The 23,769-nt window shown below is 38.9% G+C and overlaps 2 protein-coding genes across 7 annotated transcripts; both read left to right on the top strand.

Annotated features, from left to right (window-relative positions):
- Positions 1-570: 570 nt before the first annotated feature.
- Positions 571-15,060, top strand: LOC105057071 (RNA pseudouridine synthase 5). 6 transcript variants are annotated; one of them, XM_073248376.1, is made up of 15 exons: positions 571-811; positions 954-1,011; positions 1,112-1,139; positions 1,235-1,281; positions 1,706-1,796; positions 5,465-5,645; positions 6,874-6,961; positions 7,075-7,153; positions 8,009-8,084; positions 8,250-8,317; positions 8,862-8,931; positions 11,055-11,133; positions 12,423-12,516; positions 13,684-13,775; positions 14,815-15,060. In XM_073248376.1, exons 1-15 carry the CDS (start codon positions 670-672, stop codon positions 15,038-15,040), a joined length of 1,419 nt encoding a protein of 472 aa, XP_073104477.1. In that variant the 5' UTR covers positions 571-669; the 3' UTR covers positions 15,041-15,060. The 6 variants fall into 6 exon arrangements, 3 of the variants coding, with proteins under 3 accessions (XP_073104477.1, XP_073104476.1, XP_073104478.1); XM_073248375.1 differs by having other exon boundaries at positions 572-817; XR_012136696.1 differs by having other exon boundaries at positions 573-817; positions 13,684-13,853; positions 14,815-15,058.
- A 1,674-nt stretch (positions 15,061-16,734) lies between these two features.
- Positions 16,735-21,197, top strand: LOC105057073 (L-type lectin-domain containing receptor kinase VIII.1). Its single transcript, XM_073248836.1, has 2 exons — positions 16,735-19,936; positions 20,410-21,197. Exon 1 carries the CDS (start codon positions 17,685-17,687, stop codon positions 19,914-19,916), a length of 2,232 nt encoding a protein of 743 aa, XP_073104937.1. The 5' UTR covers positions 16,735-17,684; the 3' UTR covers positions 19,917-19,936; positions 20,410-21,197.
- Positions 21,198-23,769: the final 2,572 nt, after the last annotated feature.

Below are 23,769 nucleotides of genomic sequence, written 5' to 3'. Positions count from 1 at the left end.
TAAATAATTATATTATATTGATATAAATATGATAATATATTATAATATAATATTAGATCATAATAATTTTCTATATTAATATAATACTAATATATTTTTAGTAATATTATATTAATATTTTAATATAATAAATTTATTAATATAGATATAAATATAATATTAAATATAACATTATATTAATATAATATTAATATATTATAATATTATAATATATATTAAAATAAATATTATATTATATTTATATAAATATTAAAAATAATATTTATATAATATTATATTATTTTTGTAAGAGAGAAAAATGAAGATCTTAGTATATGTTACTTTTTAATATTTTATTTTAATCATCTATTGATATTTTATACAATATCAATCATAGATTTTAAAAAATATTTTTTTAAAAAAATTATCAATTTCCGTCCAGAAAAAAATCCCAAAATCAACGTCTTCCATAAATTTTTATTTTCTATAAAACATAAAAAATATCTTTTCATAATTTTTTTAATTTTTTTCTATTAAAATTTTAATTAAATAAAAAATCTTTCTTTCACCTGTCGGGAATTGCCATTTTCTCCTTCCACTTCCTGCGAACCAAACGAGTCCTAGGTTCTGGACCCGAAACCAACAAGGGTTCAGGTTTCGGTCTCTGTTACCGTTGCCTGAATCTCTGCGATGGCGGCCGCCACCGCCGCGGCGCTGTCGAAGCAATGGCCGCCACCGACGCCGTCGGCACAGCCGCCACTTTACTCTTTCGGCGTGCCGTGGCCCGAGTTCAACGACGGCTTGTCCTACACCGACATCGTCCAATCCCCAAGTTTTGGTTTCTTTTCTTCTCTCTTTTTTTTCCCCTTTTCCTCACCCCTTCTCTTTGCACGATTTTTTTCTTTTCCTTTTGTTTTTGTTTTTTCTTGCTGTTTTCTGAGTTCTTCCTTCTCTTTATTTCTCAATTCGAACAGCTCTCACCCTAATCGATTTCTACTCCTCGAAGTACAAGAACTCGGCGCCGTTGCAAGGGTAAGCAGGCGCTTCGATTCCCAATTCTCTCTGATGTCTTTCCGTTTCTTGGATTGATGGCTAAGCGTTGGTTTTCTTGGTCCTCGGACCTGTATAACAGTTGGCTTCACAGAATCAAGAATGGCCAGGTCTGCTACCTTTTTACGATGATCCTACTGATTTATTTTTTTGCTTTTTCGTGTTATGGTAAGATTTTTCTTTTTTTCATTTTTCTACCTTGCAGATTACCGTCGACGGAGAAGTGATAACCGATCCTTCCATGGTTCTTAGGTTGTTATGTGAACTTCTTGCTTTTCTTTTTCTCTTTGCTCGTGATGCATATAATTTCTATGTAACGATCATTTGTTGGTATAATTTATTTGCTTGTGACAAGATACTTTACCATGCTGTAAACCTTGACTGTTACTGCAGTGTTTCTGTGTTTTTATAATTCTCTTGGAATCGGTATGATCTCGTGTAATCTAATAACATTTCAGGATTGTTATTCTCTGTCTTTTTATGTTGTTAGATCCTAATTTTGTTGGTTGAAAGATAGATTTTGTTACTTCTAACTCTCAATTTTGTTTTTAATCAATTTTGTTACTTATTTTTATGTGGCTAGATCCTAATTTTGTTGATCGAAAGATAGATTTTGTTACTTCTGGCTCTCAACTTTGTGTTTTATTAATGAGCTACAATGTTCAACTTCTTGTAGAGATGGTTCTAAAGTGGTTTATCATCGTCTGCCTTGGAAGGAGCCATCTGCACCATACGTGCTTGAAGTTCTTTATGAAGATGATGATATGGTGAGTTCTCTGCAGTTTACAAGAGTGTTCCCATTTTGATAAATTTGCTATTATAGTCCTGTTCATTCTTTTTTTTGTTGACTAGGTAAATTCTTCATCAAATTTGAAATTTCTACGTGAATATTTTCTTGTATGGTTACTGTTATTTGTAAAGCTGAAAAAGCTCCCTGGTATGTTGAATTATCAAAAAATAATGACATAATGTTTTAGCAAGCATGGAGATAAAAGAAAAATGTAAAGGAAAGTTGAAAGTGTTGGGTTCCGGTGGTACAACGGAAGGACTAGTTGTTTAAAATTTTTTATTTGAAACATCCGATGCACCGTAAACCTTAATGTCCAGAAATCCTTGACTATAATAATCAAAGTACAATAAATTAAACTTAGATAAAAAGCATACCTGTAGTGCTAATCTCGATTTTTACAAGGCATCCAAGTATCTGTCCTCTAACGATGATTCACACGGAAATTGAACCAAAGACAGCGTTTCTTTTTCTCCTTGCTTCAAAGGTTCTAGCTTCCAAAACTCGACTAGCCCTGTATCGATCAGGCTTCTTTAAGAACCTGACTTGATCCTTTGAGAACCTTCTTTGGACTTCTGATTCTCCTTCTTTAGGATCCTCACAACCCTTATTTAGATCAGATAAGGCTTTGTCTTAAATCCCAAAGTCTTGTCCTAAAACTAAGGTTGTAAGAAAAAAAGGAGAGCAACGGAAAGAAATTAGAAACTCGATCTGAATACCTCAGACATTCAACACCCCGACTATTTTATAGCCATCAGAGGGATGCCAAAAGGGAGGGACACGTCTCATCCAAGAGGCCTATCTGATCAGATTATCAGAGATAAGAGTTCCTTCAAGTAGAAGAATTTTTATCAATGATACGTCGATCAGCACCCTCATCTGCGTGCGCGACCAGAGAAGGGATGTTTTCACGTCTCTTCTCAAATCAAAAAAATCCACAAAAATCCACGTGGATAGGGGACTCGTTTATGATTCCAAAAAATCTGAAATGGTGATAAAATTCTCACGAAAGGATGCTATCTTTGCACCTCTTCACGCGAGTGCTGATCACCACGCGCGCGTGCGCGAGGGAAGTTTTGGCGTCTGTTTAGCCATCTGATAAGTCCGAAAAAATTTCAAAAAAATCAGCAAAAATAGCTTATTAAATGTGGAACATTATCACAAAAAATTGTTTCAATTTGAAAGCATTTGTTCAGAAGGACTCTCCAAAATGCGGAGAGACGCGATGCTTCTGCGCACGCACGTGAGAGACCCTTCTCATTTCCAATTTTTCTCTGCCTAAAAAATTTCAGAAAAAACCCATCTCATGCTTTGAGATGTGCACCAAAAGATGGAAGGTGATATGAGCTATCACACGCATCTTAATCCCATGCCAGAAGGACTCCTCTTTCTGCCCACGCCAACACTTGTTGCATGCAAAGCCTGTTTTGCGTCAAGAGTCCTTCACAATTTGGATTTTTCATAATTGGCGTTAACATGGGATGTGGCACCCCAATTTGGGCTGCTTCCAGGTGGCACGAGCTGACCCAAATGCCCACCAAATTGGATTAGCTAATTAGCAAGGGATGAGATCAAATTGATCTCCAAAGAAGCTAGGATTTCTACACATACTATCATGCTTATTGGAACCCTGATTGAATCTAAAATTTCAATCAATTTTTTTCAAAAAGGTCCTTGGCCAATTTTTATATGTGTGTGACCTATTAAGTTCCACATCTAGTTAGTAATAGGTCCGGATGCAAGTTGACCTAATTTGATTAGATTCCAATCTAATCGATTAAGGTCCAGTCGAGCTAATCTGAGTTCAACAATTAGAATCCTTTTCTAATTGATGATCGAATTAAACTTTTTAATTCGATCAAACCTATAAGTCAAGATTGACGTCTAGCAACGTATCATGACTGCCCAGAAGATATGAAATTTGATGAAAATATCAAATATACCATTCAGTGGTAAGTTACCATGCAATTCAATTCTTCGATCATCTCTGCACCCTGAATATGTTTATGAGTATGGAATCATATCAAACTTAAATACATATTCATATTGATTTTCAATTAACCAGTGATGACTCCAATGAAGAAGCATTAGAAACTCTTTTTAATTTTCTTCCTGTTTTTGGCCAAAAAATTTTTTCCGAGTCATCTAGGATTGAGAATACACAGGATGCGATCTTCTCTTATTAGGAGTAATCGATTTTATGTTGACCTACTCACAACCTTCATACACACTCTACCATATCCAGAATACTCCGTACATGTCTTAATGCCATGCCTGAGTATGAATCAAAATATGGGTTTATGTGCACAAGATTTTATAGTGGTCTCAGGTCTAAGGATCACTTGCACAACTTCCATTTAGAGAACCATCTTTGACATGCAAGTAAGGCTTCCATAAGATGTTCTCTTACATCGAGTCAATTCAGTGGACTCATTTTCCAAATGAGCACCTACATCCTTATATTAGTATCCCATACACAAGTGGCTAGTGAGATCTGCCACCCTCTCCATCGAGCATACATAGGATTTGCCAATCTATCCGGAATATTGATCTCCAACTCAATGCTCCTACGATCAGGAATGTTTAAGATTAGAAGTTTAGGATTTTAGATTTCACTAGCATGATCCATTCATGTCTCCTAAAATCATTGCCCTAATCTATGGGGTTCATCATTATCTTTAGACATAATAAGATGCAGCTAAAATGATGAATCAATGCCTCATAAATGTCATTATATGAGTTGAAAAATTACAAAGAAAAGTTTCATCGCAACTCTTGCGATTGGCTTATATGGTACTCTTCTTTCAGAAAGTAAAGAGGAAGTGAAAGAATAGAAAAAAAATGAGAACAAAAAGGTATAGGATGTGCTGCATGGTCATTAGATCCATGCATTTCTTGTCTTTCTTTATTCTATTGGAATAGAGTGATATGTATATGTATATGTATGTATGAATGTATGTATATATGCATATATATATATATATATATGTGTGTGTGTGTGTGAGAGAGAGAGAGAGAGAGGGAGAGAGCATGTCACAACTACAACTGCGAATATCTAGTTGAGTTTAGGTCCATCACAATAATGAAAATCTCACAAATTCTTTTTTTTTTTTTTTTGGACTATTACATTTGATATCTAACACATTCAACACTCTCCCTTAATAAAGAAGGGATGCAGAGAAGCTAAAATCACAATCAACACCTATTCTAGGGTTTTTAACCTTTATTTTGAAAAAAAAAAGCCTAAAACAAAAAAGGAGGCCCCTTGATCAGAGCTCTATGCCACATAACCAGACCCATAGAATAAGAAGAAACCAAAGAAAGGATAAGTGAAAGAAGGGGAAGAGGAAGAGGAGATGCCACATGGTTATTCTGCATCCATGCAATACCTCTCTTGCCATTGGTTTTGGGGTGGGAGATGACGAATAACTTTTCACTAATAAGCTACAACAGGTTTACATGAAGAATTCTATGATGGACAAGTATAGACCTCCAAATCACTTGGGTATGTCCGTTGCTTTACACTAAGACTAAACCATTTAATTGATTGTTAACACATCTAACAACTAGCTGGTTGAACTTTTTTAATTGCATTGCATTTAATTTTGCTTGATTCTTCTTCTTCTTGTTGTTTATTATTGTGTCCAGGTTGCTTTAAACAAACCTTCTGGTCTGCAAGTTTTACCTGGGGGACTCTTCCAACAACGAACTGTTTTAATGCAACTTCGATGGAAAGAATGGAGAAACAATACATTGGATTATTCCAAACAACATACTACCCAACAAGCACATCCTGTACCTGTTCATCGCTTGGGAAGGGGAACATCAGGTTCATTTTAACTTATCCATGCAAGATGTACCGTTGCCTTTTCCAAGATTATTATTTGTGTATACACTCTTACATGCTAAGTCATAGGATGATGAGACCATGTCAAAATAGATCAAGTCTTGCAATCATTTTGACCTTTTAGGTATATAGGGTCCTCCATCTTATCTTCCATGTATATATCTTGTCAGGATCCTCATCTTTACAACCCTCCTTGACTTCATACTAGGATTATAAGCAGCTATTCCAAACTTCATTGGGAAGGGCAAAAATGAAAATGTAGCCCAACTAATGAATTTTTTATGTATTCAGTACAATTTACATATTTAACTAGTGTTTAGGGAGAAGTTTGTAAAATCCTGACAACAAAGAGAGAATTAAGAGGCTTACACCTGATATTACTTGTTCTTACCACTTTCCAGGTGAGTGTTCTGTTCGTATCGAATCCAACATACCGTCACATTTCCCAAGTGCTTAACACAATGCCCTCAAACAAATCATCATTAGCAAGACCTGACTCAGCTCTCTCTCTCGCCCCCCCCATCCCCCCTCCTCTCCCTGTTTGTGTTTGTGTGTGTGTGTGTGTCTGTTGCTTCCCCTCCCTCCACCCCACCCTTGACTATATAGCATTGTCCTATGACTTCTATCATTTTTGTCAATGGCTTCTATCTTTGATGCCTTTTTTTCTTAAAAAAGGGCCACATGTGCTTCTGAGATGTAATAATGTATGTCTTATTTGACAAAATGCTATATTCAAGATCCTTTTGAAGAGAGCCATATCTGCGCTACATGTTGGGCATAAAGGATATATAGCATCTGTTTTCCTTTGTTCACTTTACCAATTTTACTTTTATAATGTGTAGTTGTTTACATAGAATTCAGGTTATTGAACATGAGTTTGGAAGACTGGTTTTAGGAATAAAAGGGCAATGTGTCGTAGCTACAGATGAATTAGTAACTGGGCTGGTCCAGTAAATTGGGGAAAAGGTTTTTGCATTCCAATGGCAGCATTGGTCATGTGCCTCTGCATGTTTTTCCTACTAGAGTTTACCCTTCCTGGCTTATATTACTACTACTACTATTATTATTATTCTTGCTACTGTTTTGCTTGCTTTTGTTATTGTTCTGCTTTTCTGGCTTATAATATTTTCTTTCATGTATCTTTTTCTTGGATTACCTTTTGTATGAAGGCTTGCTACATGGTTTCATATGTATTCATGCTGTCTGCAAGGTATATTGCTTTGCGCCAAGACAAAGCGTGCAAAAAGTTGCCTTGCAGCTTATTTTGCCAAGGGCACAGAAAATATTGTAGAAAACAGGTTCAGCAGATTTGATTCTCTGGCTTCTTTATTTGTGAAATGTTGGTTCTCTTATTTGAGCATAATGTTTACTCTGTTACTTACTATTCTTATATTGCATTCTGAACTTGTAGATGTGAAGGAGAGTCTGGAATGCGAAGAATTTCAAAATTCTATCGCACATTGGTCACTGGGTTAATCGAAAACAATGAGGTAACATTTTTCATTAAAAAACACTTATTGTTCTTGAATGGCATAGTGGTAACAGAATGGACATGCAAAACCACAAGGTTTTTTTTGTTGAAGTATTAATTAATTTGGTTACTTGTCTGTGTGGAGCTTAAGCAGCTGATTTCATTTTTTACATTTTCTTTCTTACTCTTATGTTTATTTTTTTTGAGAAAATTCTTAGTCTTATGTTTATGTAGCTCCATCTTGATGCTTCTATGTCTCCAGTTTGGACATGAATTGCTTGGTGAACTAAGATATTTTTGAATAACTAAATAATGTTGAGACACCTATAGTTCTGTCGTTGGTTAGTCTAGGAATTATGACATAGATACATATGCATTTTGGAAGGTTGATATCAGAATGGCAGCTGGTTGTGGAATCTGTGTGGAGACTTAACTTAGATTTATGCCCCATTATTGACCCTTTTTTTTGTGGGAAGAATAAACGGATGATGGATGTTAATGATGGAGTTTGATACGTAAGAAAAATTAACAGTTAGTAACATGAGCTGTCCAGCTAACTGGTGTTGCCTTATGGTAATTTATTCTTTCCTATGATTGATATACTGGTTGGTAGAGTGATCTTTAATTCCTTTTCACCATGTCCATCTATGATGAGGAGATTGTGTTTGGTCTGCCATGTATTGGTGCACATTTCAAACAGACTTTGCCCCTTTACCAACTGAGGTTAGGACAAGGTTCTGCTTCAATTGACCTATCATTTAGTCCTTTAACTACAATTTAGAGTAAAATACCATTTCTAGACTTGAAAATTTCAAGATTGTAAAGTATTTCAAGGGTTTTCTTATCGAGTTTTGAGGTTGCTTGGACCTTTCAGGTTGTAATCAAACAGCCCATTGGAGTGATGCACTATCCAGGGGTAGCAAATGGGCTTTATGTTGCGTCTTCATCAGGTTCTGTCCTCTTTACCATTATCTTTTGGATGGGGGTATATATCTTTCGTAAACATCGTTATCTACGGTCTATGTCATCTGGAATATCTCTAACTGCTTCCATTCTCGATGCTTACCTCTTGTTTCATATGACTTATTTCTTGTGCTATATCTGATGCTAACCAGGGAAGCCAGCTATGAGCAAGGTTTATGTTCTCAAAAGAGATCTCCAAAGAAATCAAACATTGGTTCAGGTATTCTTATTGGCTAGTTTTTCAATGCATCATTGATTTCTTCCTGTCTATTCATTGCTTTCATCTTATTCTATTATTTTCCAACATCATTGTTTGCTACAGTCACTTATGTGGAGTTATAATCATGCTTTTCATGTTATCTACTTTTAGGATCATTATTTCTTATCCGTTTCTTTCTTTAAATTAATGTTAGCATCAACTATTTTTGGTGGATCAGGAAAGATCGTTGTTTGTCATGGAACATCTTGAAATTCAGTTTTCTTGATATCACTCATGCAAAAAAGTAGTTGGGTTCCTTTAAATGCTCTTCAAAATCTGAAGCTGATATAAATGTTAGACTTGTCTCTATCTAAATTATGGAGGACATTGAAACTTGAGTCTGGCATGGAGCAGTTGATTCTTGATCTTGGCCATTATATGCTGATTATATCTGAGATACATTAAGGCATCATATGTTTGATTCTAACAATGATTTGTTATATGAACCACAGTGCTCTTCTTTACTTGCTAATTATGTATTGTGATTAAATATTGATTTCTATAGGTTGAGATTCATTCTGGACGACCACATCAAATTCGCATTCACCTTGCATCCATTGATCATCCACTTTTAGGTGAAATTTTATATACACTTTATATGGTTCGATATGTGATTTCTGCAGTGCTTATTCCTGTCCTGATTCCTGAGATGTTTTTGAGTGAGCCACTGTAATTGGAGTGCGAACATTTACCGTACAGGTAAAAAACTGACCAAAATATGAAATTGCATAGCGACTTTGTGAAACGAAAATGCTATTGGCCATATAGGTCTATGTGCTTCTTCCTGCAGTTGCTTCTAGTGATTATGTATTTCTTCATTTTCAAGCCTCTGCATAGCTACTTTGCTAAATGAAAATGCTATTACATAGCCAGATAAGTCATGTTTTTCTTAATTCTGGCCCCCCAACCTCCCCCCCCTCCCCTTTTTTTATTACCACGTTGTACTTCAACTTCAGTGACACTTTCATTTGGATATAGAATATTTTCTCTTAGCCCTCCTTATGGTTGTTATTAGATATGGTCCGAGCATTGAAATATTGATATTTAGTGCCATATGCAATGATCTGAGATGTCAGACATTTCAAAGCCAGTAATGTAGTGACAAGTCTATCTGCTGACAGTATCTGCAAGTTAAAGCAACATCTAAAATATCTGCATATATAAATCATAGTAACCCAGGGGAATAAGAACAGTTATGAAAATATAAAATATAAAATATCTTTTCACAACAGTATCTAATCAAATTTTAGAATAAATTAGCAGTACTAGCTTAAAAATGCATTAAACATGTTTTACTTACATGAGTTGCACTGGATAGCTGTTATTCATTCTCACCATAACCTGGTTAAGTTCCGGGATGCAACTTACAGGTAATGCACTAACCTCAGTGGTAATTGAATCATGATTCATTTCATTACATTGAAGTCCTATTTTAGAACCAATTATCAGCTTCATATCAACCAGCAAGGTGATATGAAATAGTTTGACATAGAATTCCAATATATGTGTTTGGGGGTTGTTGACATTTAAAAAAAAAATCATTGAGATGTAGTGAATGGATCTCAGTAATTGAATGAAGATGTCATTACTGGAAATAATTATCGCGAAACTGTTAAGTTTCAATTATGGTACTGAGTGCTGATTTTGAGCATTCACTCCTGCTAATAGGCATACGAACGACTTTCTCATCACATAATCTTTTGATATGTTGGCTTTACCATTTTTCACTAAATCTGGTGGCATGGCTGTTAATTTAGAATCACCAAGATACAGGAAGATTCTTTTGGGTACAAAAAAGTCCAGCACGTGATTCTCAATTTAATTATTGTGCCTATGACTGATAGCTGTTCTGTACAAAATAGATGATCTTTAACAACTAGAATTTGGATATTAAGTGACAATTTGAATGGTGAGTCCTCTATAAAGTTTATATGAAGTTGATTATTACTTAATTTACGATAAAGCATCTTGAAAGGAACTATTTTGGTGAGGCAGTCAGAATTTATTTGGATCTTATTATTTTATGTAAACAAGATTGCCCTAAGATTAGCATTGATTGTCTTTTTAACTAAATTCATATGTGGCATGCTAATTCAGGCACGATATGCCCATATCGGGTATTCTGTACAGAGATGTCCTAAATTCACAATGTGTTAAAACAATTAATAGATAATAGGGTATTAATAAGAACATTTTCCAACATATGCTACAGTGATCTTTATGTAAACAAGATTGCTGAAAGATCAGCACTGAATGACTTCCTAATTCAGTTCATATGTAGCATTCGAGTTCAAGCATTATATGCCCATATTGGGTATTCAGTACAGAAATGCCTTAAAGACATGATATATTAATAAAATTAATAGACAATATGTTACATTAGGCACATGCTGCATTGATTTTTGTTACCATCTGTAAGTATATGGCATAAGAGTTACAATGGAGAAAGTTTGTATTATATATCACAGATATTAACATTTTCACCTTTTTTATATGTCAACTATATTTTGACTAGACACTTATTTATGGTCACTATCTTCTCTGCAGAGGCAGATGAATCTATATTTTTTTTGTCAGTACTTGAAGTGCTTGGTATTACATCAGATGTTTAACCATTGTTGGCTTACTTTTCCAAAGCATGTTAATGGACAAAGTTTGTGAATACTTGGGTTTATTTATTTAATTTTCTTTCAAACAGGTGATCCTCTTTATGGTATTGGTGGGTGTCCTAAACCCTTTGAGCCAGATCCTAGAGATGATGATTTTGCAGAAGATGGGTAGGTCATCTTGCTTCATAATAGCCTGACATAATAGAAACCTCTTCAGTAACCAATATTCAAGTTCCTTAATTTTCAATGTGATAGCCAAATTTTAGGGGCTTCTATGTAGTGCTCTTTCTGTATAATCAATCTGTCAATTTCATTTTTCTGGGCCCCAGCTTTACCAGCTTGCTATATGCCACTTGAGGAAAAAAAACTAACAACCCCATGACTCTGGAATAAAATAAGTTGGTTATTTTTTTTCTGCTTGTAGATTCTTCATTGGTGTTTGACGTCAAAGGTGCATCTAAAATGGACACATCACTGAATTCATAAAACTCAACATATTTAAACTTTACTTGATTGTATATGATAATGGGAATTTCATGTAAAAAATGATGTTCGAAAAAGGAGAATTGCAGTTTGATAATTATGATGCATGGTCTGAATTGGACTGAACATTTTAACAGAACCGTATCCACTATCTCTTCTGTTCTCTTCAATTTGTTTTAATGATCTTATAATTTCTTCTTTGATTTCTTCGATTTCTTCTTTGCTTTTTTTTATCGTTGAATACATTCCCATCTTCTAAGCAGAAAAGATATCAAGTTAATGTGATAATCATACTAGTCAATTCACCATGTAATATTACATCAAGTTCGATTATTTTTGTGTTCATAATTTCACAATGCAATCTCGAACCAGATAACCAAAGATATTGTATCATTGCCAACAGCCCTTTGATTCACCTCACAAACCACCTCAGCAGGATAATCAATTGTTGAGAGTCTGATTTATAACCCATATATCAAGGCTTGTTAATCAATTTCAACTTTCTTTATCTTTTATATTATGACGAGTAGTTTTTAATATTGATGGTTGGCTTTTGTCACTGTTCACGTGGAACCTTCTTTTAGGCCACCACGAAACTTCGTAGCAGGAAACTTCTACCTTGGGTAATATCCTTGCTTTGGAAACTCTTCAGAAACTCAAGCCTGCACATGCTTCCTAAGCACTTCTGTCAACTGTTCGTAAATTATTCACTTCCTGGCACCTATATTCGTGCTGTAACTGCTCCTGTGACACACTCCCTATTCCGGCAACTATGCTGCAAACTGCTTGTGTGAATAAGAGCTTTAGTTGTTAAAATTCCCTTGGCTCTTTCCAACTATATATGCCAGCAATAAATTAATGACAAGCATATGATCATTTATGTTAAAAGAATTTGTTTTTGGACTTACATCCTCCTGTAATTTTTTATATTTAGCTCATTAGCTTTGCTTTTACTGTTGTTACCCTCTTGTTAGAGGTTATCTAAAACCAGTGCAATCTGTACCTGGAGACTCTGGCTATTTCTTGCATGCACATCAACTTGTTCTTCATCACCTAACCACACACGAGGTAAGTGTAAAATTAAGCATGCATCTCTTGAATGCATTCAGTGCAAGACTAGCACAGTGAGGATTATATAGCATTTGCAAAAACATACTTTTAGTACAATTAAATAGTTTCAAAATATAGTACATCAGAAACTTAGTATGCAGTGCTTGTTGTGCATCATTTGTTTGAGAGTTGCAGTGCCTTATGGGTGAAGCCATACTGCAAGACTTTGTATGGTAATAGTAGGTAGATAGTACGGAGACAATTTCAAATTGGCTTCTATATTTTAGTGTAAGTTTAGGTTACATATGACTATATAATGATCTAGAAATCATCAGCTCCATATATTCTTTTTGTGCAGCTCATTAGCTTTATACTATAGTAGAAAAACATTCCTATGTAGACCAAAACATTAATTATTTGCTAAATTGAAAGGTAATAATAAGACTGGAGTGGAACTTTAAAATTCACTGATAAAATCTGTGGCATAAGCTGAATCCTTATTAGTGTTTCTCACCAAAGATGCCACATAGAAAATACTTCTTATTCTTTTGTCTTTATATGTGTCTATGTAAGCATGTTTAATGAAAATAATGGTAATTTAAATATTGAAACAACTGGTTGGATTTCTATTGAATCATAGTCATAATTAATACTTTTAAAATTTCGGGCAAAACTTGGTGTTATCAATTACCAGCTGGATAGGTTTTGTTGGTTTAAAATTTTTTATTGTATACCTAAGGAAAAAATTTTCATCAGAATTACTTCGGAAGCCATTATTTGTCTTATTATCAATGGGCATTAATATGTTTATGTTTACTTAAATAATTGTCTTAATTTTCTCTTTGATTTCTCATCATTAAAAGGAAGATCTGTTAAAGCATATCAGTGGCTGCATCTCCATTTAATATTTGCTTGGTGATTCTTTGTCTGATGATCACTTTATTGTCGGTCATACTATCATCTCTCTCTTGCTATATACTTAATTTCAGAAATCCCAAATATGGGTGAAGCTTGTTGCTTGTAAATTTTTGTTAAATATTTCAAAAATGAACATCCAAGAAATTGTCGAATTGATAGCCAAAGATACTAAAGTGGAATGTTTAATAAAATTTTCATCTCCAGACCTCTCTACAATCAGATGGCGTTAACTGTGCTTATTCTTCCCTTGACGTATTGTCCTCACAGATGGTAGAAATCACTGCTCCGCTGCCACTCATCCTCCAAACACAGGAAGAACTGGATCAAACAAAACCAGCAGAAAAAGGCAATGATGGCAGGTAGTTGCTGTTGATACCACTGTAATTGCCAGGGCAGAAGGATAAACAATGTCTGGTGGGCTCGCATATTTTGAACGGGTTTGCCCTGCCTAAACATAAATATGCAGCAGTTTGTTTTGCAAAAGATGTTGGATAAATATGCAGCAATTTTATTTTTCGATTATTTGCTGCTTGGGTGGTCCCCGATAGGCTTTAACCTTTGGGGGGCATTTGGTGTATTACATAGGTAATGTTGTTATGGTAATATGATTGTAGAAGAAATATGATTATTTGATAAAATAATAGAGAATCTTACATTGTGGTATTTAGTATATGCAGTAATATTATTATAAAATAACAGAAAATCCTACATTGCAGTGCTTGGGATACAATTTAGATTGCATGGAATGTAAGCTAATTTTCCTACAGTATTTCCATTCTTATTTATTGATTATTGTCTATTTTTTACAGGAACAATTTAATTTTGGGACTAAACCATTTTTGATAATATCACCAATCAGAACCAGTCATTATGTTTTCTTTTTTATTTTCACCAATTGGGACTATCCATAATTTATTTAATATATATTTTAATTTATTTTAGTGGAGGTATTTTGATCTTTAAGTTATCTTATTGTAAGATTGCAGGATTGTAAAATTATATATAATCATATAGTCACTTTTTTTTTTAGATAATCAGACTATCTTTTTTTAAGATAATATTGTATTATATATAATGCAGTATTATCTGTGAAAATGATGAAACAAACAGTATAATTTGATTATCTCTTGCAAAATTATATATAATCTTGTTAGGATTATATGCTACCAAGTGTCTTTTTGGGGCTTTATCACGTGCTAACAAAATCAACGGCTTTCAAGATTTTGCACGGTGATGTTATCTTTTCTAGTTATGTTCTGTGACATCAATTTGTTCTACTGAAAGGTCAGCCATATTGTTGCTTGTTTTGGTTAGCCATCAATTCCTGTCTGTCTCAAGGGATAATGTATATTTTAAGCCAATTTTAGTCGGTGATCCGGACCATCTTACTCTTGGCAGGTATATTATGAACAGCTGTCATGAAGGGCTCCATCAATATCTTAGATTCCGTTCTCATTTTGTTGGAGGAAAATTCCATCATTCACAGGGCACCATGAAGTCAGGTCATGACCATATTCACCGTCTGGTATCATTTGTCTTGCTACTTGTGTTATTTCAATTTTTTACCTTTTTGTTGAGCCAAGGATCTTCAAGGTTGCAAGTGGTATTATTCATTTACATGTGAGGTTAACCATTGATGGGATACTGCTTTGTGTTAAGTAATGGCTTCATCAGCATACAAGAAAAAGGTGGAAGCCGAAAAAAATAAAAATAAACAAAAACAAAAACAATATAGTAGATAAAATGAGAAAGGATTTGGTAATTGTAAAGCACTACAAATGGCTGAAATATTGTGCTTCATGATCAATTAAGTTGCATGGGTCTGGCTTAATGATCAATTTTATTTATTTCTGTGGTCCAGCTGCTTAAACAAGTGTAGCCAGAGCTTAATTTGGGCTGTTGATGGGCCTATTAATATCAGTAATATGAAATTCTGGCCGAAACATTGGCTTAATCTGAATTTGATTGTAGGTTGATGATCCTACCTTCGTTCGACAGCTATAATTCTTGGATTATATTGCACCTAATCCTTGTAAGATACAGAGCACATTCGGTTCGTTCAAACAAAACAAAAAATTGGATACAGAGTACATTCTGAGACTTAAAATAGTCATGATGGGCCTGACATGGCCATACTCTCTTCCAAACGCTTATGGTTGGGTCTGGTCCGCTCGTTGCTGTTGGCAAGTAGCTTGAGGGGAAAACTGTTTCTCTAATAACTCGCGCACTCCATCGGCATGGACGTCCCATTTCTAAAAGGAAAAAAGAAAAAGAAGTATTGAGTTGCCTACGAAGGATACCGTCGGTCATATTATTTAATAAATTTTTTTTTTGTACATCGTTCGTGGTGCAAAAATCTAATTAGGAGTGCATTATTTTGTGTAGCTATTATTTTTCAACACGTATTTAATATCTGCAGTTTTACTTTTTGCTTACGAAAATAATTTTTTTAAAAATATAATATTTTATATCGATATTATGATATTTTGATGTCATAATTTTTTTACAGGATATTATAAAGAAGAAAGAATATTTTTTAATAAGATATCATAATTTTTTCAATAATAAAAATATTTTTTTATGATATTTTATAAAAAATTATAATATTTTATGTAGAAAATAATAATTTTAATGTAGAATATCATAATACCAGTACAGAATATTATAATTTTTTTTAAAAAAATATTTTTATTATTTAAAATTTTAAATTTAAAAATAAAATTATAGATATTAAATATATAATAAATATATATTAAAAAATAATGATTATGTGATTCGAAGTGATGTACTTTATGTCATCCGATTTTTTACACCTGTGTACAAAGAATTTTCCATTGTTTAATAAGATTCACACAAATCCCAATTGTTGGACGGCCTGCCTGGGCGGACCCCGCCGATGGTCCTGGTAGTGGGCCAGTGTCAGTAGCCGGCACAAAAGGCAAGCCTTAGAAGTTATATATATTCCCAGACACAAACCGTGCATTGCACACAAAGAAAGCTCATGGGAATATAAAGGGCCCTTTTAATATCCATATTTCATATGAATGGATTATTCGAAAAGCTAAGTTAGAGCACCCAATGCTTACAATCCACTCCAAGACTGCCGATGCTCCAAGATTCCTGTCCTCCGCTACCACTCAGCATGTAAACACACAGCTAGATTTTACAGCGATCTTTTTTACCTTATCAAAGAAGATAATATACAGTAGCGGCGACGATACAAAACAACGATGCCAACCCACGAGGTAAATAAACAAATAGTTTTTGGATTTTGGAATGAGGACAAAGTTTGGTACGTGCATGTAAGAGAAAAAAAGACCCCGTTACAATGCTCCCTCCTTTTTTTTTTTTTTCTCCCTCTCCCCGTCTGAGGCTGCCTTCTCCGCCTCGGAACGGCCGCTGCCTTCACGGGCGGAGAAGGACGCTGTGGTGCTCTGGCGTTGGCAAAAGAGAATTACCACGGCCAATCGGTGGGAAACGTCATCTAGAGGGCACGGAGCACGAAACACCGTGAGTTTTGGCTTCTGAAGCACAGCCTCTTGGTTGATCAAACCAGTGGAATGGTGCCACGTAGGATCACAACTCCCCGCGATGGAGGTGCCCTATCCGCCAGCTATCAGACGTTCATGACGTGTTGCTACTACTTACCCGTAGCCAATAGAAAGGCCACCAAGAAAGGAGAAGGGAAGAAAAAGACCGCCAGAACCCACGACCGCCCGTTTACATCACATGCTCGCACGAACAATTAACACCGCCGACTCCCTATCCCCATCACGGATATCCCAACGGCTACGTACCAGTAACGGCCGTTATTTCTCCACTCGTTTGACTGAAGTTGCTCTGGAATATGGTACATTAGCTCCTGTTACAACGGGCGTTATCTCCACTACCGCATTACCAAATCTTAACGAGAAAGCTTAGTGTTTAATTAAAATCTTCGGAGCGGCGGAGTTTGGACCGGACGGTGGTCTCCGCACCGCTCTCATCCTACCGCCCTCATCACCCTCTAGTTTTACCGTTGCAACGGGACACGTGGCATCCTACCCGCCACTTGTCGCCATCACCTCCCTTTGGATTCTCTCTCTCAAGTGTCCAACCAACACACCACTTCAGTCCTCCTCCCCCTTTTCCAACTCAACAATAACCCCCTCGCCTCCACTTCACCTAACTTCCATTCCAAGAATCCTCCATTATACGTTCTGCCCCAATCTCTCTCCCTCTCTCTCTTTGTAAGAACTCCGGCTGATGGATCGCCGGAATTCCTAACAATGCCGCTGGAACAGCAGAGACAGCGACGGCGCCACCGCCCCATTTTGTTCTCAATTTTCTTCTTATTATCTTTGATGTTGGAAGGCGGTTCTGCTACGAGGTTCGACTTCGGGACGCTGACGCTTGGGAGTTTAAAGCTCTTGGGCGACGCCCATCTCAAGAACGGCAGCATCTGCCTCTCACGTGATTTACCGGTCCCCAACTCCGGCGCCGGCCGCGCCCTCTACGCGGAACCCGTCCGCCTCCGCCACCCCTCCACCCGCCTCCCCCTCCCTTTCTCCACATTCTTCTCCTTCTCCATCATCAATCTCAACCCCTCCTCCATCGGCGGCGGCCTCGCCTTCCTCCTCACATCCGACGACCGCGCCCTCGGCGACCCCGGCGGCTTCCTGGGCCTCCTTGATCCCTCCGCCGGAGCCGCCGCCCCCGCCGTCGTCGCCGTCGAGTTCGACACCCTCATGGACACGGAGTTCCAGGACATCAACGGCAATCACGTCGGGGTGGACCTCAACAGCATGGTCTCCGCCCAGGCTGCCAATCTGGACTCTGCTGGAATCGATTTGAAGAGCGGCGACCTCATCAACGCCTGGATCGAGTACGGCGGCGCCGGAGGTGGCACCGCCAGTGTGGGGCTCCTTCAGGTCTTCGTCTCCTACTCCACCGTCCGCCCCGCCGATCCGGTCCTTTCCCTCCCTGTTGACCTTGGCCAATTCGTCGACGACTACACTTTCGTCGGCTTCTCCGGGTCTACCCAGGGGAGCACCGAGATCCACAGCATCGAATGGTGGAGCTTCTTCTCTCCCTCTCCCAATGCCGTCCCCTCTCCAGCTCCGCCGCAGCTTGCCTCCCCCAATCCCAACGTCTCCAGCCGTCCGCCGCCTGCCCCGGCGCCGTCCGTCTCCGTCGGCGCCGCCGAGGGGCCGAGCAACGAGAGCGCCGTTGGCCATTCGTCGTCGCCGTGCCAGAGCAACGGGCTGTGCAGACAGGGCCCCGCCGCCGTGGCTGGGGTGGCGACTGCCGGGGCCTTCGTCGTCGCGGCCTGTGCCGGCGTCGGCATCTGGACCTGCGCACGGCGGGCAAAAGCCCTCAAGAAATGGGACAACTTGGCGGCGGCGTCGGAGATCGTGAAGGCCCCAAGGGAGTTCAGCTACCGGGAATTGAGCATTGCCACCCTAGGATTCGACCAGTCTCGGATCATCGGCCACGGCGCCTTCGGGACCGTGTACAAGGGCATCATCCCGGAGACCGGGGCGATGGTGGCTGTCAAGCGTTGCATCCAGGGAGGAGGCGGCGATGACGGCGAAGCACAAGCGAGGGCGGAGTTTCTCTCGGAGCTCTCCATCATTGCCAGCCTTCGGCACCGGAATTTGGTCCGTCTCCAGGGGTGGTGCCACGAGAAGGGGGAGATCCTCCTCGTCTACGACTACATGCTCAACGGGAGCCTCGATAAGGCACTATTCGAGCCAAAGGCGCCGCCTTTGGCATGGCGCCACCGGAAAAATATCCTAATCGGCGTCGCCTCCGCGCTCGCTTACCTCCACCGGGAGTGCGAGCGCCAGGTGATCCACCGCGACGTCAAGTCCAGCAACGTCATGCTCGACGAGGGCTACCACGCCCGCCTCGGCGATTTCGGCCTTGCCCGCCAGGTGGAGCACGACAAGTCCCCAGACGCCACTGTCACCGCCGGCACCATGGGCTACCTCGCCCCCGAATACCTCCTCACCGGCCGAGCCACCGAGAAGACCGACGTCTTCAGCTTCGGTGCATTAGTCCTCGAGGTTGCCTGCGGCCGCCGCCCAATCGACGGCGACGGCAACCCTGCAGCCGCCGCCGCGGCCTGCAGCAGCACCCGGTGGTGCAGCAATTTGGTCGAATGGGTGTGGGGATTGCACGGCGAGGGTAGAATTCTGGAGGCGGCTGACCGGCGGCTGGAGGGGGAGTTCGACGAAGTGGAAATGAGGGGGGTTTTGTTGGTGGGATTGGCGTGTTCGAGCCCGGACCCGGGATTGCGGCCGGGGATGAGGAGCGTCGTCCAGATGCTGAGCGGCGACGCCGACCCGCCATTCGTGCCGGTGTCGAAGCCGTCGATGAGCTTCAGCGCCAACCACCACCTCCTCCTCAGTCTCCAGGACAGCGTCTCCGACTACAACGCCTTGGGTCTCAACCTCTCCTCCTCCTCCTCCTCCTCTTCCTCTCTTAGGAGTACACTCAGAGGTGGCGGCGGAGGGTGATGCCCTCTGCTCACCGGCAGGTGATTGGATTCCATTCTACCTCCGATTTGTTAAATTAATACAGTATATATATATATATATATACACGACTAACTAATAACTATTATTTTTGTTGGCATGTTTTAATTCTGTCCCATTTATTTATTTATATCAATTCATTTTAATTATATTTTATATTCAAAATTTATTTATGGGTACATAACACTAACGTGCACATCATATTCATAGGTTAGGGACTTCCAAGCTGTTAATTTATTTTATAAGTATTTATATAATTATTAATTTTTGGATTTAATATTTCAGTGATATCCTATGAAGCTATTTTATTAATAATAAAAAGTATCATGACTTGGATATTAATTCATGTTGGTGGAAGTTGGTTTACGCTTGGAATTTAGATGGGGAACACGGAGATAAAATTGTCATTACTTTTCTACCTAATAATGAGGTATATTTATTACGTGTTTCTTAAACATATTTGCTTGGCATTTAGTGTATGATGAAGCGAGGGAAGAATGTGGTGTACGGACATGAAAAAGGCGATGGAGAAGGTCGGAGCGTCTTTCTCTGGTGGTGTTGACGAGGGGGGTTCATCAAGGAAAAGGAGAGGGCGGGCGTGGAAATCTGGTGCTGGTTTTAGAATTCGTATATTGGAATGGAAGGGAAAGGGATGGGAGGAGACGGAGGTGATGTCACGTCTCATGATGGATGTTGCCCGTTTTCCTCACGGATATCTTCTAACCCACGTTGGTGCCGGGTTGTATCTTTTGCGCGAAAGAAGGATTCACTTCCTTCGTGTGAAACCACCGTTTGATCCCCCACCGCACAGATCTGAAAGCGATCCAAACCGGCACGGATCTGAAACCGAGTAGCTGATACACCGCTGACGCATCTTCGTTAGCTTTTTGGATGGAGAAAGGGGAGGAGAGTGGAGTTCGAGTCCAGCAGCTGAGCCTGGGCATTGATGATGTTGAAGGGTGCCAAGCCCGAGTCTGGTAGCCCAGCCAGTCCAGCTTATGGATTTTGCTAAGCTTAGAGCCCCAATTGCGGATTCTAATAAACCTAAGGTCGCCATCCCCTGCAAGTCAGGAAGAGAAGGGAAAACATTTTTACAGAATTAGATCTCCATCTATCTTTATTAAGGTGAAGATGGGACCAAACCCCTGCCAACTTTGACCACTCTGGTAGTTTAATTGGAGGAAATTTTGTTTTTCGATTTTTTTTTTTTTCTAGAAAGCAAAAAATTGAAAAGGAATGTTTTATGGCACGTTCTTGCTAAACAAACATTGTGAAACATGCATTATTTCGTAAGAGTACTATTTATCAAAAACCTTTTTCTTGTAACCAAATATGGCAAGCTTTAGAAATTTCTGCAATCTCAACTATTGCCCACTCATGCAGCACACATCCACCTAGAGGGAACGTACTTCTCCCATGTTAAATTTATTAGTCAGTTAATCCTACATTGAAAGGTATAGAGTAGGTATTTACAGCGCTAGGAAGGTGGTTGCTTGTCGACATGGTAATAAAGTTTTTCCCCTCATCTCCTTCTGAACGTCATCCTTGGATGACGGGATTTAGGCGTAATGGTGCATGGCTGCGTCCCTTCGTTGCAGGGAAACGCTCCTCGTGAAACTAAACCAACAAACACCCTGGACAGGTAGACAAAAGCGACCTTCGGTGCCTTGAGGTTCCTTTTTCCTACAGTTTCGAAATGCCCAGTTAGGCGATGGTTCCTCATGTCGGCTGTCCATTCTTCAGTCAGTCTCTAAATCGGAATGCCACCATTTCCCTACTTTCCTGAAAGACTTGGCCTCAAATTAAAATACTCTATGGTTCCATTCCATCCAAATACGCCAACACCCTATAGACGTTGTTCCGGGTATGGCTTTAGTATCCGATCCGAAGACACAAACAATTTCTGGACGCAGCTGACCCTCTGTCTTGACTGCCAAGCCTCATGTCGGTCGCTAGCCGTCTACGTTTGGCTGCCGACCTGCATGCTAGTCTCTAGTTCTTCACCAGTATCTTTGTCTAGGAGCCACTGAAGCATATTCAAGCTACCGACTCCTAACCTCAGCCATCAATCCTAGTGTCGACATCCGACCCCCTTCAGGAATGTCCGATCGCTGACTTATTTATTAACCATCAAAGTAATCCCCAACATCAGCTCTAATCTAGGCATCTACCGTAGTCCACTGCTCAACAATGCATGACGCACTGTCCTCACTCCTTATCTCGATCGCTGTATTTGATGATGTCCGCAAAATGCCCCCACATAAATGCCCCCACATGATCCTATCAAATCAAGCCATTAAAGCAGGTGACTGCAGGAGAGGGTCATGTCAACCGTCATGCCCTATCCAAGTCGTAGCTATTAAGAAAAATAGTTAGCCATATATAGAATGAGATCGCATCAACCATTAGATCCTAAGAACTTCGATTGGAGTAATCAATGAAAACGGCTAGCTTTGTGCTTGGTAAAATATCGCCACCTATCAAGTCCATAAAAATCAAAGGTATACCCACGGAAAAAGTGGTCTCCCATAATCTTTTTATCTCGTGGTTCCAATCTTGGCCTATAAATAAAAAAAATGAAGGGATCCTCAAAGATATATAACTCTCTCGTACGTTCTTTTCCATCTGTTTCAAATTTCTGACTTAAGCATCAAAAGATTCTCATCAAAATTATTTTCAATCAAAAATTTATTTTACAGATCCAATCACTGTCATTTTCATCGAATTTTATATCACTACACTAAATTCAGTCCGTGTCGGAAACCTGCGGCAACAGATAGCAGCCCAGTGCTAATATCTATCTCCTTCCCGGGGTTAGACGATCTCTGGCCATTCCATAGGTCTTAATAACATAGCGGAAGCTGCGAGAGTTGCTTTGAGTACTTGCACCCCAGCAGCAAATGATCTACTGTTCAGTTACAGTAGAGCGGACATGAGTTGGGTCCCTTGACTCTTTTTTTTTCGACAGGTTCTCAGCAGTGGGAATTTTGTTACAGTAACACAGCCAGCTGAAGATCTTCAGCTTTTCTGGTATTGGCGATTTCCAAATAATTGTACTAAACTGGGATGCCTTGTCATGCATGAAAGGGTGGTGGGGTTGCAAGTACCAAACTGGTTATTATTGCCTACAGTGGGTGGGAAGGCTGGTGGGGTTGTTGCCTTGTCACACATCGATCCAAGTCCATGGTGAGTGTGAGAGCAAGTAAAAACTCAAACTAATTACTATTTTGATGATTTCCACCAATACAAGAAGTAGAATCGATGATGGTTATGCAAGCAACATAATGGAAGTAGATCAAAAGAGACCATTAATGTGATGGTATACAAGGACGGTGCACAATTTTATCCCATCAAAGAAAGTTTAATTACATTTAGGCTAATTTGCTTCGGGTTTACGCACTATAAACCCCTTTAGCTCTACTTAATTAGCCGAATCTTTTTGTGCATGCGTTCGGGAAGTCTGAAGGATTGCACTGGTGAGTTTACAAAATTTGGCAGCAGTCAGTGCCCACTTTTTATTTTATTAACCCAATTAACTCGGATAGACATGGATGATACTATTCCATCAAAAAAAATGTTTTGATTTATCCTTCCATTTTTCCCAAAATTTGCCCCATTTAAACTGGCAAACTTGGTGTATGCTTGTTCCATTTAAACCTGCTAACTTGGTATCGCTAACCCAAAACAATGTTCCTACTTACATGCTTATTCCATTTAAACTTGCTAACTTGGTGTCACTAACCTTAAACAATGTTCCTACTTACATGCTTACAGCGCGTTTGTTAGCGGATGTTAATTAGGACGGTATTTTGCTAGCTTATTATATCTTAATATC

Source organism: Elaeis guineensis, chromosome 14 (genome assembly GCF_000442705.2).
Source record: "Elaeis guineensis isolate ETL-2024a chromosome 14, EG11, whole genome shotgun sequence".
Classification (NCBI taxonomy): Eukaryota; Viridiplantae; Streptophyta; class Magnoliopsida; order Arecales; family Arecaceae; genus Elaeis; species Elaeis guineensis.
This window is presented reverse-complemented; position numbering and strand designations above follow the sequence as displayed.